This window comes from Stegodyphus dumicola, chromosome 1 (genome assembly GCF_044657685.1).
Source record: "Stegodyphus dumicola isolate Sdum_Otavi_A_Nest chromosome 1, ASM4465768v1".
Classification (NCBI taxonomy): Eukaryota; Metazoa; Arthropoda; class Arachnida; order Araneae; family Eresidae; genus Stegodyphus; species Stegodyphus dumicola.
In genome coordinates, this window is record NC_140768.1 from 15,671,201 (window position 1) to 15,691,008 (window position 19,808).

The 19,808-nt window shown below is 35.2% G+C and overlaps 1 protein-coding gene across 2 annotated transcripts in view; it reads right to left on the minus strand.

Moving 5' to 3' along the window:
* The window catches only part of LOC118204422 (C4b-binding protein-like), a 76,080-nt gene that overhangs the window by 24,964 nt on the left and 31,308 nt on the right, over positions 1 to 19,808 (minus strand). The window contains exons 5-7 of one of the 2 annotated variants that reach the window (XM_085813026.1): positions 12,472 to 12,600; positions 4,067 to 4,231; positions 1,072 to 1,272 (exon numbers count right to left, since the gene is read on the minus strand). In XM_085813026.1, coding sequence (XP_085669152.1) covers positions 1,072 to 1,272; positions 4,067 to 4,231; positions 12,472 to 12,600 — 495 coding nt within the window. The remainder of the gene's footprint in view (positions 1 to 1,071; positions 1,273 to 4,066; positions 4,232 to 12,471; positions 12,601 to 19,808) is intronic. The other variant, XM_085813035.1, reaches the window with a different exon arrangement.

The following is a 19,808-nucleotide window of genomic DNA, read 5'->3' on the forward strand; positions in this document are numbered from 1 at the left end:
TTAAACTTCAATAAATTATTGCTGTATGACACAAGTTGTAACTTTCCTCCAAAATTTCGTAATTGTATTTTATTGAATACTCTTTCACAGTCAACTGCCTTATTTTAGAAGTTATTATATTGCTGAAGTTAGTTTTTGGTGTATGTAATATTGGGATATTTATAGAGCTTTTTATTACACATGATATCTTTCACAGTCAACTGCTTTATTTTAGAAGTTATTATATTGCTGAAGTTAGTTTTTGGTGTATTTAATATTGGGATATTTATAGAGCTTTTTATTACACATGATATAGCCAATATTTATAATAATTAAGGAGAATTTTGTAAGGCAGAAACTTTGATTTCGTAGAAACTGTAATTTATTTAAGTTCCTATTACTTACGGTGTTATAAATAGGTGAAGCATATGGATATACTGGTCGGATCATTGCTTTATAAGAATACAGTTTTCCCCTTTAATGAGAATTTTAAATGTATACTAATATGTACGGTTTGAGAAATCTGAAAATGGCGTGAACAATGCTGATTATTTTATTGCTGTATACAGTTATATTTCTAAGCAAAAACTCATCTCTGTGTGGCTCTGACGCCATATTGAAACGGGTAAGCAAGAAGGTTTTCTGATTATGACACGTGATAAGAACTCGGTCGGCTATTGGCTATACGCGCGCGTCGCGGGCGAAAAAGCTGAACAGGAGCGTACTCAGTTTTACGTCTTCTGCGTCCTGCGAATTTACGCCGGCGTCAAAAAAGTTACGTCAACTACGTCGGGAGCGTCCTCGTGTGGACGGGCCTTAACGCATATCCTAAGTCGTACTTTCGAGACATGAAAAATGCAAGTTGAATTTCGTCAATCGGTCCAGTAAAACGGAAGATATAGAACTGTCCTTCTACCCCGCCTAGTCTACATCTTGTGGCCTGAAGTTTTGTGCATAGAAAATCAGAAAGGGCAGGAAAGAGTGCAAATTAATAATAATTGTTTAAAAACTTCGAATAAATGTTATAGCATTTAAAGTTGAAAATAAAAAATTATGACTAATAATAGCTTGAGTTTACAAATCATTCCTTACCGATGCATCTTGCAGTTGTTTTGGACCATGTGCCATTCTTTAAGCATGTTACCGTGTCTGGCTGTCCAGTCATTTCATAACCTGGATCACATCTCAGTTTCCGTTTTGTGCCGAAGGAAAACTTGTTGACTCTCTCCGTCATTTGCCATTCTCCACCAGCTGAAAAGCTTTCGTTTCCCACGACAGAGTCGCAAAGAATTTCTGGAAAAGACAGACGTAATGTCTTTGCGAGTTCTAAGACTGTCAGAAACAGCAAGAAAGCAGAAAGTACGTTAAAGTATCTCATTATCTTAAAAGTTATAATTCGAGAAAATGTTATTTTAATACTTGCAATAAGAATAATATGCATGCTGTGACGATTCATGCAGAGTTCGAAAATATAAGTTTAGGTTCAAGCATGATCATTAAACGAGCTGTTAACATCATAGCTCTCCTCTATCAAATGTTTCACATCTATCGCATATCTTACCACGGAAAGCATTTGCATGACTATTTTATTGAAGAATGAATTTAGTTGTTGAATTTCTCATAAAACTAGATTATACACTGGCTTAATGTTTATAGATTACTAAGTGAACGACCGTGGAGCAATATTAAACAGTGTTTACAGAGGCTGTTCGCACATTTCCCCTTAGACGATTTTGGTAAGCGGTAATAAAATATCGTTTGCTGCAAAAGAAGTAATTGCAATTGTACTAAGTCAAAATTATCGCCTGTGGCTTGAAAGTTTTGTTTTTATTCAAAATGGCTAATTTAACAAAGCAGTGGTTCGAAGGCTACATTTACGCTCTTTCCGAAGAGAAATATGCATACTCCGTTATCCAAAAACGATGTGAGAGTCATGGTTTCATGGTTTTGTGATATCTAAAGCGTCGATAGGTAATATCATCAACAAGAAAGGAAAAAAAAGTCAAATTAGAGCCTCAAGTGGGACAAAAATTCCAAACAAGTATCCAAGGAAAAAACGGACATCTTCGACTATTGCAAAGGTACGTTCTTTAATGTTAAAAGAAAATCCCCCTAGTCAAATGACAGTTGCAAAATCATTAAAATGCTCGTTGTCCGCTGTAAACAAAATGATAAACGTTGATTTAAATCTTAAGAAAGCGAAAAAACGCAATGTGCATCGTCTTCTTCCAAAGCATATCGCTCAACGTAGGGCACGCTGCAGAATTCTATATGAGAAACACTTATCCAAAGAAAAATGGAAAATAATTGTCACTATAGATGAAGCATGGGTGTATTTAAATGATTGTAACAAAAAAAGAGCCATTTATTATCATAAAAGAGGAGAAAAAAATTTAATTTCTATTCTACGAGTATTTAATTCTATAGAAAATACATGGTTCAAAGAATCGAAAGAAAGTTTTTCTAAGGGATTCATGATTGTTGCTGGTTTTTCTTATAATGGCAAGTTAAAAATAAAGAGAGTGCAAAAAAAAAAAAAAAAAAAAAAAAAAAAAAAAAAAAAAGTCAAGATTAACTCCAAATACTATCAGGAACATATTTTATCGCCAATTTTTCTGAATGAAATACCATCGCTTTACCCACAGTGCCATCAGTCTGTGAGACTCCACCAGGACAAAGCTAGCAGTCACACATCAAAATCCACTGTAAATTTCCTAAAAGAAATGGAACAAAAAACTGGTATCAAGGCCATACCCTTCACTGATATCCCTACTCAATCTCCCGATGTGTCACCTATGGAGTTTTGTGCTTTCGGACTTATCCAAACGTTGTCCCAAAACCCTAACAGGACTCTGGAAAGCTGTTCGGGAGGAATGGGATAGAATATCTCTTCTGCAACTTCAAAAGGCATTATTATCCTGGAAATTGCGGTGTCTAAAGATAGTTCAGAATAAGGGTTGTCAAATAGAACATTTAAAACAGAAGAATTTTATGTAATTTAGTTTTGTGAATACAATATACTTCTATAAAAATGTATAAAAATGTGTGAACAGCCTCTGTATAATCTCTCTCAATTTCTGGTTTCCTGTCAGAATGCTAATTTCTAATTCGTGAGTACTCATATGAGGTACAAAGAAGATAGCATTTAAAGAGAGGTTTTAGATGGTAGAATTACAGCGCGGTTCGCCTACTGAAGGCCACGTTTATTCTATTGAGAACAGTTTATCTGAAGCGATGCGTTATTGACGCCGATAGTAAGTTTGATTTAACTTGCAGGCATTCTATTTATTGGGCTAACGTACAATCTACATAGTTAATTTCAGTTTATTACTTTTGATTAACGCCGTATGTGTTGGCTGTTTTTGTAAGCATAAGCTGTGCATTCTAATAGGCAAATTCTAATAGGCAATGCTGTTAATTTCTCTGAGTTCATGAAAAGGCTTTTAACATGCATACAGAATTGAAAAAATTCTCTGTTGTAAATTTGAAAAAGTAGCAACAATCCGCTTAAGTTTTCCAAAGTTCTAACTTAGATTCACTTTGTAACAACTTTGAACACCAGTATATTGCATTGAAAAACTTAAGACCAGTATATTGCATTTACATCAAAGTTCGCTGGAAAATAAAACTATCTACTAGTTCACAGATTTACTACAAATTACATCATGCAAAACTATAATAATCTTACATAATTAAAATAACGCTGTACCTTCAAAATTGTAATATTTGCGGTCTATTAGTGACACGGAAGTTTCAGTCATTCAAAACATTACATCAACTTTTAATTAAAAACTAGCTGGATGAATTTGCAGGCGAATCTACGAGATATCATTTTCCACAGTTAATTTAAATAAATGTCATTTGATGAAATGTAGAATATTTCAGGTTTGAAAATTTACATCGGTATATTTGTACCTTATTTTTATGCCTCCGTTATTATTGGTAAAATTGTTAAGTAATTTATCTCAAAAAAGCGGATTGAGATCTCAGAAGAATTTGCCCTTTTGGTGTTAAAGCAGAAACTATTAGAACAGGTTGGAAAATTTCTTAAAAATAAGCATTATGAAGGTTTTATAATATTATTTACCCTCACACTTCAAGATGGGGCCTGACCATTTGTTTTTATCACAAACTAGACGAGTATTTTCTCCTGTTTTGTAACCTTCCTGGCACCGAAGGGCAGCTTTGTCTCTACTTACAACCAAGTAGCCTTTAGGTATGAAGATATCAGGAGGAGTATCGCACCAAATAGCTGCAAAAAAATATTAATAGGAAATCAGAAGATGCTAGTATAAGCGTATATACGTTTTTGTCTATATGTAATTGTGTATGTCCTTGTTTATATGTAATTGTACCCATGTACCTACTAGTGTTATCACATATCTTGGCACTGTATAGTTAATATACATCTATTACGCACTGAGTAATCATGTACCTAATGTGTCTGTGCACAAAATGTCTGTATATATGTATATGAATTTATGTTCTGTATATATGATAATGTAACTATGCATCTGCACATTTTATCCTGTAACAAGGCACCATATCGCAAAGAACTAACTAGAGCCCCACTCTAAAATTAATTGCATCAATTATCTGTTCAGCATTGTATTAAGTACCTATTGTTAATGTATGTTAAAGTAGCATTTACCTAAAGCTTGGGTATCCACTAATTACTGTGTACCTAATACACGTGTTTTAATATATTTGTACATTGGTTAATGTACTTAGGAAACAGAACAAATAATTCAGTAGCAAGACACCGTACCACACAGTACTAATCTAGGGTCTAACTTTTTAATTCACTGTACTAATTACTTATTCCAGCGTAACATTGCGCACCTAATATTTCAGTATGTACATGTCTTCTGTAATCTAATGATAATGCTTCAAAGGATCCTAGTGTACTCAACATATGAGTACACACGTTATGTATATATGCTACCGTATCCATGCTTTTGCATACACCTTGTAACATGGCAATGTATTATCCAGTGTCTATCATTAATTAGCTTTAACGCGCCACTGTATGAAGTACCAAATTTGTATGTATGTTTATATATTAGTATATTAGCACAATGAACACGTATGGTTATCTAGATAAAGGTGGACGTGGCGCTATACCGATTAACCGTATTGGTAGAGGGGTGGTGCCCACGTCCTCCGTCGCATGTCGCATTTATCACCGTAATAGGTATTGTAATTGAATAAATGTAATTAATCACTATATTAGCTGTAACAATAATTCGACCCTCATATTGCTTTCGAGTAATTTCGAGATGCAGAAAGTACTAGAAATATCACGACGGCTGGTTGAAAACTATATATATGGCCGGAGATAGCATCTGCTCTCAGTTGTTGTTATTGCTGCTGTTATTGTTGTGTTTAATGTTCTTAGTAGTTTGAAGTGTAACTACTGATAGTACTTTGTGATACTGTAAACACCTGTATGAATATTTTTGCGGAAAATTCCATAACTTTAAAGTATTTCTGTTGATAAAATACATTTCATTAACCTATCATCGAACCCGTGTGCATTCAATCTCTTACAAACCCGTACGCACGCAATAATATACATATTTATCATTTATTTGTTTATTTATATATATTATATACATACACAGGAAAATTCAATAAAATCATCTTAACTTCAAATAATTGTTTGTATATCTCAGATAAATAATCACTAGGAAATGTTCTAATGCTTTAAAATATGAAATTATTTTTAAGTTATTATTTTATTTTTTTATTGCTTAATAAATCTTGTATTCTTATATTTAATTTGCATTATTTTATTAAGCGGTACTGAATCTAGTTTTTTTTAAGTATTATTTTAATTAATGCGTTATTTTTTATGTTAATTCTGACTTTTATTTCTATTTTTTCCTCGACCTCATCAGAATGTAAATTAGATGTGATTTAAGCAGCGACTGAAGTTGTAATTTCTAGACACAAAAGCAACAGACTAACAATGGTTTTTCTCTTATGGTCGGTCCACTGGTAGTTCAGCCTGGTTTTCGGTGAGTGTTTTCTAATGTTCATACTTAGCATGGCGCATAATTTGGAACCTGGTTAATAAATATTTAATCGATTTACCATGTTATATATATTTAAGCGTTTTGCATTCCAAGACCTCACAAGGAGCAGTAAATAACTTCGTAAAATTTTACTTGTTACCTATAAGCCATAATGTAAATAAACGTTTCGTTTATAAATCTTATGTGGGAGTACAACAAAAATTATCACATATTTAGTCACTGCTACTTTGCAGGTATTCGAATACAAAAAAAAAACTGAAATGCATACAACATAATAAGTCGATTATATATCTAGCAACCCAGCTCCAAACTATTCGTAGCATCTAAACATAAACACTAGGCAAAAACAGGAAACACTCACGGATGCCAGCTTGGTGAGTGATTTGCTGAGCAACTCGACTGCTTGAGAGTTGCCATATTCTTCCTTTCTAAATTGTACTTCTCTTACTAATTTTCTAATTCCACCTAATTTACATTCTGGTGAGGCTGGGGAAAGAAATAAAAGTGAGAAGTAACAGAGTAGAATTAACGTAAAAAATTATCTGTTAATTGTAAATCTTGAAAGTGATGACTGGTGTAGCTTTGTCAGAAGTACTGCCATAACTGCCCATGCTATTTCAACAAAGTAGCGAGCTATTTAGACACGGCGCTGTATATCTCGAAACATTACTAACAGAGGTAGTCGTATACTCATGAAATTTAAACAGATAACAGTGGGTTAGCCGCTTGTAGTTGAATCAGAAGTGGAACTATGGAAATACACTCATGTCCATAAATTAAAAATAATGCAAAATCAGGCAAAGGAAGAGTTAGAAGCAAAACAAATTTAACTTATTTGTAAAGCTTATTTATAAAACAAAAGGTAAAGAGCAAAAAAAGATGCTATATGTTCGATATTATTAAAAGAATCAGCGATTTTTTCTCCCTGTAGCAAATTACAAAAAAAAAAAAAAAAAAAAAAAAAAAAACCTATTTACAAAAAACCAATATTACATGGTTGGTATGATTGTTAATACATTGTATGTCTCCCAGACGATTCAATACAGTCCGTACAACGCCTAGGCATGCTGAGTATCAAATTATCGATCTGATCTTGGGGGATATTACACCACTCAAAAAGCAATGCTCTCCGAAGTTCCTGTAGACATGTAGGAGGAGGTTGACGGGCTGCAACTCGTCGGCCAAGCATGTCCCACACGTGCTCTACTGGATTCAAGTCCGGTGAGAATGCTGGCCAGTCCATACGGGTGATATCCTCCGATTGGAGGCATTCGCTTACGATGTTTGCACGGTGAGGACGGGCGTTGTCATCCATAAACACAAATTGTGCGCCCCCATGGCGCCCCGAAAAAAACGTACAAGTTGTTCCAGAATGACGTCCCGATAGATTTGGCTTGTCATGGTTCCAATTTGAACATGCAGGTTAGTTCTGAAACCCAGAATAATTCCACCCCAAACGAGCACTCCTGCTTCACCGTAACGGTGCCGTTCAATTATGTTTTCTTGGCGGTAACGGGTACCTGGAGCTCTCCATATGAAAGTCCGGCGAGAATCAGACTGCAAGCTAAACCTGGACTCGTCGGAAAACATCACACAAGCCGACTGTTGCGGTGTCCACAATGCATGCTCTCTATTCCAGGCTAACCGCAGGCGACAGTGAGTTGCAGTAAGTGGAACGCATCTGACAGGCCTACGAGCATATAGACCAATCTGCCCTAAGCGTCTGTACACGGTCTGCCTTGAAATTGTCGTACCGGTGGCTGAAGAGAGCTGACGAGACAGGTCTGAGGCTGTGCTCCGCCTGTTTCTTTTGGCAGTAGCCGCCAAATACCGGTCCTCATTCGGCGTTGTAACTCTGGGGCGACCTGTGCTGTAACGTGTACTCACATTACCATCATCTTGGAATAGTTGCCAAAGCCTGGAGATGACACTCTGGGCAATTCCAAGTTCGTCTGATACTTTCAGTTGGGTACGCCCACATTCCAGACGGCCGATAATTCCACCACGTAAAAAATCATCCAAATGCGTCCTTTGTGTCATAACTATTCGGTTATTGCACTGAAATACTTATAAAGCGCCTGCGAACAATTTTACTTCTTTGCCTGTATTCCTTATGTATCACTCTCTTACACTCTCGTCATTGTGACGTACCATCGGTGTCATCTGGTTACTTCCTGAAATTTGCATATGATTCTTGAAGATGTGTGTAGTGATTTTACAAGTGATATACAGGGTGATTATAATTAAAGTTTAAGTTTCAAAACGCTATAAAAAAAGAACCACTGATGAAAATGATGTGAAATTTGAAAGGAATGTTATTGAAGAAGGCGGAAAGCGTATGGCAGAAGAAAAAATTTAGTTTCAAAAGTTAGCAACAGATGGCGCTGTAAGCGGCAAAATCACGACGAGAAACGAGAAGCGATTCGTAAAACAATGGCTAAGGTGGAAGTTACACATTAAAATGCATTGACAAATTAGAATTGTTGAATAATTTTATTTGCATGACTGTACATATCACATCGAAAGGGACAAATCGGTTTCAAGAGTTTTGCGGCGACATACCGCATAAGAACCATTCATCAAAGAAGTTCGGAACTGTCGCGAGACTGGCACAAAACATGTTCAATATGGTGTTGTGTGCAACAAGTTGAAAGCGACAAACAGCATGTTCCACAACGGATCGCAGTGTCTCCGGGGTGATGTTCAGAATGTGTTGCGAAATGCGTGCCTTTAATTCCGCTAAATTTGCAATTGGAGCACGGAACACAGCATCCTTTAGATATCCCCACAGCCAGAAATCACACGGAGTAAGATCAGGCGATCGGGACGGCCAGGCTGTAAGGAAATGACGGCCGATAATTCGAGCATTTCCGAAATGGCGCCTCAGCAGCTGCTTCACGGGATGTGCAATGTGCGGAGGAGCGCCATCTTGCATAAAAATGATTTCATCCACACATCCACGCTGTTGCAGAGCTGGAATCACGTGGTTGCGCAAAAGAGACGCATACCTCTGACCAGTGACGGTTGCAGTAACTGGACCGGAAGCACTCTGCTCGAAAAAATGTGGTTTTAGGATGAATGATGCCGTAAAGCCACACCATACCGTGACCTTTTCAGGATGAAGTGGTACGGGGTGCGTTGCCAGTGGATTTTCTGTTGCCCATATTCGACAATTCTGGGTATTCACGTATCCTGTCAGATGGAAATGGGCTTCATCTCTCCACAAAATTTTCCACGGCCATTCATTATCCACTTCCATGCGAGCCAGGAATTCTAACGCAAACGTCTCCCTAGCTGTCAGGTCAGGCGGAAGCAACTCCTGCACATGGCCAATTTTGTACGGATAGCATTGCAGGATGTTTCGTACAATTTTCAGCACCGTGCTCGTAGGCCTGTCCAATGTTCGGGCAATTCCTCGTGCACTGCACGGTTGCACACCACCGGCCGACCCCTCCTGTAATGCTGTGGCCACTTCTTCAACTACCGTCGAATGCACTCGTTTTCTCCCTCTACCAGATTGCACATCAAACGAACCTGTCGTTTCGAATTTTTGCATCATTTTCTTTAGACCTACGACACTCATTGGACCAACGCTTTCTTTTATACCCTTCAGTGTCCTGAATTTTTGCAGAGCTACTCTTGCACAATCATCATTCTTGTAATACAGCTTTACCAGCAGAGCGCGGTCCTGCAGTGAAACACCCATGGCGAACGTCTGAGACGCGAAATGAGGAACAGCCTGGTATCTGACGGCTTTATAACACTGAAATTTAACTAACATTTTAATGTCTTCTTCCGCTTGCAGCGCCATCTGTTGCTAACTTTTGAAACTAAATTTTTTCTTCTGCCATACGCTTTCCGCCTTCTTCAATAACATTCCTTTCAAATTTGGAATCATTTTCATGAGTGGTTCTTTTTCTATAGCGTTTTGAAACTTAAACTTTAATTATAATCACCCTTTTTTTATTTTAGAGTTCGATTTCCGCGTGACTTCGAAATATCCTTAATTTATGGACATGAGTGTAGTTTGAAGGGAGCCAGACATATAAGCAGTTAATTTCTACCGGACTTTGGCGGTACCAAGATTACAGCTAAGTGGGGCGACTTTTGCTCATTTCTCAAACTCGGTGACATTTACTCCTCCCTCTTCCCTTAAAAAAAAAGGGTTTTGAGACCTTTGGATAGAAGTTTTTCAATGATCTGATCAGAGACTTTCCCTTATTTTCATTTAGACACTATCGTCATAAAATGCGCTTTGTCGGTGAAGAGCTAGTTTGCCTAGTTACAGTACGCGTCGCTGTTAAAAAACTCGAAGATTAATTTTTGCTCAGAAAGTGGTTTTTATTTCTCACTATTCATCTGATATTAAGTAAAACAGAGCAACATTTGTGGATCTGTTTATGCTTTGATTTATCTGTAAATTTTGCAATTGTTTGAAACTGCAATAAAGTTTTTAGCTTTCGTTTTTGACTGGTCTCTTCACTCAAGAGATCTTGAAGAATTAGAAACAATTAGCACATAACACTAAAACAAAAGTGAAGAAAATGAAAATTAAAAAAAAAATCTTAAAGCTTTCAGATTTTATATTACGCCCAAAAGGGCATTTTTTTAACGTTTTGTGCGTTACCTTTATTTATTAAATATCATGTTCTTCGCACTTAAACCACATAAAATTCAATACAACAACAATATCACACAAAAACAGCCAAACTGCATATCTTTAGAATTTCTGATACACAGTCTCGCGCGTTGGAGATAAAAATGTTTCTTTTCCGTACATTGCCTGCTTTGAAATCTTTGGGTTTTTTTAAATCAAAGTTAAAGTTTTACAAAATATGAAATACACAACAAAACAAATTCGAAATTCAAAATTCGGGCTTATATGTGTCCATATTCGTGTGGAGGACTACGTTATTCAAAATTGGATGGCTCTAGGTACCGTTGTTTTATCACAATGCAAGAAACATAAGTATGTTTATGCAGATTCTTCATTATTTAATTAATTTAAATATAATATATGCCGATAATATTTGGTGGCAACAGTTTGAAAAGTGAATCAACGCAAAATGCCAAAACGAAATTAATAGCCCTTTGGGCTAATAAAGGAATGAAAAATTGAAATCGCAGGTTATGGGGAAATGGTTTATGTTTACAAATATGGCTCGAGGTTGAAAAGCAAAGTATTATTTGGTGCTTATTTCTGTAAAAACAGACTGGTTCCCAGCGATAAAAGTATCATAAGGCAGATAACGGTAGTAAGACCAAAACGGTTTGGACCCCATCGGAAAATTTTGAGGACGCTGGACAGAAATACGAAGTTATGTGTTAAAAAGAAGGATAAAAATATTTTTTTTTGCAATATTTGGAGATATACTTTCTTTAATTACGTAACTTTGTGAAATCTTCTGCCACTTAAAAGCACTGGGTGTCACTGTTTTGCATCCTTTGTTTCAATTATTTACTCGAATAAACGTCTAGAAGACTGTAACGATTTATTGCCTTTTAAATAACATTCTTTTGATCAAAACAAATATTCTTAAAAGCTTGAAAAGATATGTGCATTTTCGACAATCTTTATATTGAGTCCTCTTCCCTAGAGATATAAAAAATTAAATATTTCATAGTCTCTTTAAGCGCAGAATATTTTTAATGCTACTACGAAAGGCGCTATCTTTAGTAAAGAATTGTGAGAATATTGAGAATTTTTTCAGAAATGAAGCTTTGTGGAATAATAAAAGGAAAAATGTAGAAAGAATATGTAAGGCTATTTTTAGTCTGTTTGGTACTTGTCTGTTCTTGGATGGCAGCACAATGTCTTCAAAAGAGCTTTTTCATATTTCATTACATGATGTATATCTATGTTCGAGGAGTGCCTATATTCGCTTAAACTACAAAATAGGAAAACTTATTTTTAGTCTATATATCCCTTTCTATTTCATGTAAAAATTCTTATTTGTTGTTTTCGAATAATACAGATATTTAAGTGTTATCTAAGTTTAAAACACGTTTGTGTTTTGAAGTTAAACTCCACCTGAATAAAAAACAGACAAGTACTTATTAGAAAAGAATCTATCCAGTATCGTCTGGCGCTGATGTTTGCTGCGTGTTAACACAACTCTGTGAAAAGAAAATTTATTGTTCAATTTAAATATAAATGTTCGAAAGATAATCTCTTTAAAACGCGTACAGAGCTCGAGAAAAGAAATATAGTATCGATTTTATTTTCGATTTATGGTTAAACACCAACTCAGAAATATTAACTGCAAGATTATTCAAGGAATGCGTTTCCTTAGAACATGAATTATGTAGAAAAATGGAAGAACTTTTGGAGTACAATTTTTTAAACGTGAAGCATTTTTACGAAATTTATTATAAGCGCTGCATAGCTTTCATAGTTATGGAAGTTTTCAAATTATTATTTCGCAAGAACATAAAGAACAAAAATTTTCCTTACCATCTTTAACGAAAACTTGAATTTCACATATCTGAAGAACGCTGCGTTTACCTGCTTTATTTTCAATTCTGATCCTGTCGGTCAAATTTACATTATCCAAGCAATGCAGCGTTATCCACTGATCACTTTCTGTAGCATCAGGAATAAAGAAATAAATTATTATACTAACACAATGTAATTTTTTATGCTTTCATTTAATGTTATGTAATAAAATATAACTAAGATAAACAATCCTTTTCAGTTTAATTGAAGAATTAAAAGAAAATTATTTTTAACAATCTGATGTGGACATTTCTGTGTGGCTTATTAAATTATACACATTTTCTTGCTGTATTTCCTTTAGACATATTTCCTCGAATTCCATTAGAGATATGTTTCTCTTTCAATTAATTGAGTTCTCACTTTGCGGTGAAGCAAAAATACATAAAAACTCAAAACAGCTTCATTAAAAATTGTAAAAAACAGAAAAATAAATAAGTAAATAAAACACCAAATACAGTTAACACAGTTAAAAAAAATACAATTAAAAGTAAGTTTCTATGCAAAAACAAGCAATTCGGCGAGCGGGCAAAAAGATAGATTTTTCGGTGCACAAAACTGAAAGTTTACTTTTGGTCCCACTCGCAAAAAAAAAAAGGCATTGAATGTACAGAAACTGACGTAATTCATTATTCCACTGTGTTTCAAATGTAAACAAATGGCGGTTCGTTAGGCTTAACTCGCCACTTAAGTTTTAAATTGTTGATAATTCTACAACTATTGCATGCAGATTAACCAAAGGCATAAACACCTTAACCGAAACATAAAAACTATATAATTCAATCACTTTTAAGCAAAAAATACACAATTTACCAACACATAATAAAAAACTAAGTTTATCGAGTCAGGTAACAGAGTGGCAACACATACATATATATTTATACGATTGGTGCAGCCGATTGCAACAGTGCGGGGAGGTGCACAACTGCATGTTATAGCAGTCCTATATACAAAATATCAACATTTTAGAGGTATTCGTTCTTGTGTTATGCGAGATACATACATACACATATACGTACGTACAGATGTCAAGAAAAAATATCTTCTGAATCTATTTTAGAATCCGTTTTGGCCAAAACTGTCCTTTATTCTCACCGTACGTACATATGTCATGCAAAATCACCGTTCATATGATTTCGAGATCGGTTGAAATGGATATTTTCGTTGAAATTTATGATACCCGAATTTTTTTACAATTACAATACTTCCTTTACTTCGTACATGGAAGTGAAAAGTCAAAATTAAAAAGATAATGTAAGAAAATTAGATTTAAGAAATAAAATATATTTTCTGTGGTCTAAAATTTGGTATGAGTTTCTAAGTATTTAAAGAAAAGATGAGTCTCAAAGCTAAAATATTTGACCGATTTTTTTCGAAAACTGAAGTTTCCCTAAGGCTACGAATTTGCAGTCTGCTTTTACATATTGTTGCATTCTACGGGTTCGCGGATTTGGAGTAATCGATGATAAAGAATCAAAACACAATTTATTCGTCATCATCGAAAAACTACGATAAACACGCTGAAACAATCAGCAATACAGCCTTCAGGCTGCCAGGCTATAACAATGAAGACAGCTTGACGTCAAGCACTAAAATACAGCTTCCGACTCGGTCGATCGCTCTGAAGCTAATCTCTGAACTTAAAGGACTACTACTGAACTCAACACACTCCCAGATACTCTCCACGATAAAACGCCTACTCCTTGTACAGGCAGGATTTATATAGCTTTTGACCTGCCTTCGAGAACATTCTGGGGAAAACCGGTAAGAATTCGTTATATAATGTTCTTGCTCCGTCTATGGTATATCACCAATTTTAACGCCAAGTGAGCAGAGCCCACCAGCGACCGAGCGGTAAAGACGCTGAACACTGGTAGTTTGGTCCGAGGTTCGAATCCCGCGAACAGGCTGGCTGTATGGACTTTTTCGTGGTTTTCCCCATATGTAACGTGTATACGAGCCAGTTTCTTTTAGAAGGTCCTCCACGAAGGCATCCCTTCCTTTAGGCAGATAGCCCTCGTGTGTTTTGCCATAATTAAATAATCCAATCCGCCAAGTGAGCGATAAAATGGAAAAGAAAGGCAAGATTGCTATATATAGCAACCCTGCATTTTATGGCAACCATAAACTCGCTTTTCATGATAGCTGTTTTACCGCTGTTGGGCATTTCGCAACAATATTTTAGATTCAGTGAAAGAATAAAGAAGTTTTTTCTTGTAGAGGTTTGGCTTTCTTGTAGAGGTTTCTAATATTATTCTTGACGAATACAAATACAAAAAGACATTAATTATATTTTTTATATTTAAAACATCTTTGAAGCATCGAAAAATTCAGTTACATTTGTATTTTCTGAAATTTTTGTTAAATATATAAAGAAGATGCGTGTGACTGAATTCGCTTGTAAGTAGCAAAGTTACATTGTTTTTAATTTCCACATAAAAAAAGTGAAGAATACAAAAGCTGGTTTAAGTGATGTTTAAGAATAACTTTTGTGAAAAAACAAACAAACAAACAATTTTACTAAACATAAAGCTGGATTTAGTGATAATTGTTTTTAAAGAAAAGTAAATTACTGCTTTTGCTTTCAGAGTCATTGTTTATGCGATTATTCTTATGCAAATAAAGTGAACAACTGGAGTTAGATTAATTAACGTAAATTGTTTAATTGGAGGGAAATATATTTCGTATCTTTTATAACAATTTGCAATGAAAATCGCAAACAATTAGTATTTGATTCTGTATAGTTATCAGGTTCAATGTTTCTTCTAACCTTCTTCGGAAACATACAATGACCTGACTAGGAACAGAGAGCTTACTAAAGCTATGTTCACTAATTGTAGTAAGTAGACAGGATACAGACGAAGGGTATACAAGACCCTTTATTTTTCTTTATATACAATGACTTCCGTACTTCGGAATACAATGACCCTCCACTCGGGGTCTAACGTAAAAGGTATAAAAATAAAACTAAACTCTAATTTAACTTTAGAATAAGATTGGCCTTATAATAACAGGAAGCGTATGTAGCACAGAGACTGTGAACACTACAATACGTTTAATTTATCAAGAGGATTAAAACCTCTGGCCTGGAAGGCAAATAGCAACTGCGTAACTTCTAAGGTAAGCGGCCTGCTTCGAACTCACTGCTTCCTCTCTCCTGCTTGGCAAAAAGGCCACACTTAAATACTTGGCGTTCGCCAGACAACTTTGCATAAAATCCTTCACGCTTATAATTCTGGCCGGAAGTAGAAAATAAGAAGTGATAGTAAAGATTTAAAATGAAATAAACGTTAGTAAAACTTAAGATCCTTACATAGTATGCAGAAGAGAATCACGCCAATTTAAAACTTAAAACAGAAAAAATTCAATCTTAATTGTTCTTTGGTTTCGTAGAAAAGACTAACGAAAGTTATTTGGTACGGTTGAGAAAGTTGAATAAGACTGCCACTTTGTTCTTCAAAGGACATTGCATTTCTTCGAGGGAGCTTTACTACAGATTCTTCTTTTCGTTTCCTCACCGGCAGTGTAAATGAGTTACAGAGTATCTGACTTTTTGGATTATAAGACAAAGCGCATTTACGGAATACTTTTAGCACAGTTGACAAACAGCGGTTATGGAGGTAGGTAGAATAAGTTCGCAGATGCTTGAGAGCGATTGAAATGGCAAGTCATTTAGAAAAGTGGTCTCGCTTGGAGGTGGGAGCCGTGATTCGTTATCGTGGTCGAGTATCTGGAGCTTGGCCATACCGTTACTGCTGATCGTTAGTATGTCACTTTGACAAAGCCGTCCATCCATATGTGAAGTTAGTTATCCGGCGCAAGCTCTGGTCATCCTCCTACATGACAATGCCCGGCCACATACTGCTCGCCCAAAACTCAAAAATTGCTGCAAAACTAGGAATTATGGGGTTATCCTTATATAACCGAAATTTCACAGTGACCATTTTTTTTCCGACATTAAAGGAACAGTGACTATTTTTTTCCAACACTAAAGGAACATTTATCTGGAATGAGGTTCTCTTCAGACTGTGATGTGAAAATAGCTACTGAGAACTGGCTCAGTGGGTACAGACGTGATTTCTACCAAGCCGGGTTAAACAAGTTGGTCCTGCGTACAGATAAATGCTTAGATTTGATGATTATGTGGGAAAAAGATAGAAAAATAGGCCTCTTAATTCCCCCTTGTATTTTCTGTTTATCAAACAATTTTTCATTACTATTGTAAGCTTGTTTTTGGATCTACCCTCGTAATTCTTCGACTTTGACTTATTGCTGGCGGCATTTAAATCAAAATGACGGTTAGTTTCTGACCCAGCTTAGCTTTAAATTTAATTTTATAGTCTCTGACTATTAGTCAACGTTTTAATTTTGACTGATATTTTAGTTACTTTATGAGGTACTTCTCTCGCCTTCTTAGCATACCTTCGTGGTCAGCAAGCTCGATGCGTATTCAAGAGGTCCATGGTTCGAGTCACAGCGAGGTCACTGTTCCTCTTTCATCTCTCTTGCTTCGAAATAACCTGATGTCTCTACAATATAGCCACAAGTGGTGGACGATACTGTAAGCGCAAGAAGTGCGTTTTTGTTCAATGTTTGTGTTTAAACTTAAAGCTTATTTTAAAACTTTTACAAGATTTTAGTTAATTCCCGACACAGCGATAATACGCTTTGCGTCTATTAGGAGTCTGAAACTGGTTTGTGCTATCGAAGAAAGTCAAACTCTGTAAGTTTGACTTCCTGAAGTTTCTCTCTGTAAGTTTGACTAACTGAAGGGGCACTGCGCACATACGGAGCGCAGTGCCCTTTCTATGAACTTTTGGGAAGAGTGTGAAGCTCAACATAATTAGAAGCGAATGCAATGAGAGATGTTGTTGAAGGAATTTAAAGCATGTGAGACGATTTAATAGCGGTTTTAACTTTCAGATGTAGGATCTTCTGGGATCATGCTGTATGGCTTTTCGTATGTTACACATTTCCATCAACAAACATTGAATTGAAAGATAAATGTTATTTTGTTTCTATAGTTAATCTGCTATAACGTTTAACCAGTAAAGAAATAATATATGTACAAAAGTTCGGAACTCCATTAATCGTTTGATTTTCAAAGTAGGAATCTTTATTTAAAGTTTTTTTTTTGGGGGGGGACACAAATACTTACTGGATGTGAAGTTTAAATTAAAACTGTTAATAACTGATTACATTTAACTATTTACACATACATTTTTCAATGTTTTCATACTTCTTACATGTTAAATATATCTGAGACTTGCAGAATCAGTTTAAGTATACTGCTGATACAATAAGCAAGAAGAGCTAACTATATATTACTTAATACTTTACACAGAGAGCTTCAGTATTGGAGAAAATTTTCAATTTTGCTCTTTTGTAAGCTGTAAATTATTATTTTGACTAACCCAATCGCAGTAAAGCACAAATTAATAAATCTAAAAATAACTCAGACAAAATATCTTATTCATGTTTTACAAATTATCGAAAATTTTCCCTTAATAAATAATAGTAATAAAAATAATAATTACAACGATGATAATAATGAAAGAATTAAAAAAAGGTGTCACACAAAAGCGAAAAAAATCTAAATTTAATAAAAAATTGTGGACCTTAAAACAGAGGGTTTTAAATTCCCATAAATGTTGGCATTCTAGCTGATGAATTCCTAACATTATTAACATATTAAAGATGTTGAATTTTTCAGAAAGTCGCTACAAGCTTAATTACTTTCGAAAGTGATTTTAGACGTGTACAGGGTTACAGTAAATGATTCATCGTATTTCATGATGCAGCATTTCTGAAAGTATCGCAAATAAAAAAAAATGGTTGATATATTTTGAAATTTTAGTCACAACACAATAAATATTCGATGTATGCTCTTCTTTTCACATAGCAGATCTCCAAACGATTCTTTCCATACATATCGTAACATTTTCTCTCTACTGGTCACCAAAGCAACTATAAGGCCACGAGCGGCCGAGCGAAAATGTCCCTGAACACTGGTAGTTCGGTCCGAGGTTCGAATCCCGCGAATGGGCTGGCTGTAGGGCGGTTTTCCCCATGTGTAACGTGTTAATACGAGCCACTCTCCCTCAGAAAGTCCTCCACATTGAAAGAAAGCTCAGAGCACTACTTCTTCATACACAATTGTTGGTACGAAATCAATAAAATTATTAGGTTTGAATTGGTATCCAACACAAGACAATTTTACTTGTGGCTTTGAGAACAGTGAGCATTCAACTAAAAGAATGATTTTGTCATCTAAATTTCAAAAAATCTTCGATCAACTTGGTTGGTTAGCACATTTCATAGTCACTGCAAAAATCTTGCTTTAAGATGTATGGAAATTACAAGTTTAGTGAAATGATTCCTTACCAAAGGAAATCAATCAAATTTCGAATCGAAGGCATCCCTCCTGTCTGACTAGTGCCTTAGGGCGGAACACGTAACTAATAATAATAATAACTAGCAAACATTCTCCGGTTTTTTTCTTCTGTTTCGTTCGAAATGTCTGGCCATCCGAGTTTCTTGCCTGTACACAAATAAACAGAGCATCTGTAAACGTATGAACTGTCCATACGTTTACAAATGATGTGATGGCTTAATACATCTCTATCGTACTCACATTGAAATCTCTATTATGTTATGGTTAACGATAATGACTTCAAATATCATAAAACATAAAATATGTTTTGCTATAAACTCGCCAAAGATAATGACTTTGAATATTATAAAACACAAAATACGCTCTGATACAACCTCGCCATTTTGAAATTGGAAGTCATATTCACTAGGTGTCTTTCACAAGAATGTTTGCATAAAGATATTTTTCTTTTGTTATTGCCTATCAAGAACGCACTCGAACAAAACTTTGAAATTATGGTGTTTAAAACAGGATCAATAATTTGTAGTATTTTTAACAACAAAGTTTATCTGTGATAAGAAGTTTTTATGAATCTGGAATCTCAGTTACGTGTCTCTCAGGAATGTGAATAAGATGGATTCGGAAAAGTAGAATTTAATATTTTACATGCTCCGGTAGAGTAAAAACTTTTTGTAATTTGTAAAAAATGTAATTGTGCTGTAATGATTAAATTTTTATTTTGCAATCTAGTTTTTGAGAATTAGTCGTGGTGAACTATGCTTGCCATATCCATTGATAAATGATTAAGTTGATAAAATTAGAAAATAACATTAATTAAACGTTCAGTTATGGGATTTTGCAAAATAGCTAATGTCTCTACAGACTTAAAAGCATTTCGTCGCATATAGTACTTCTATAATCTTGG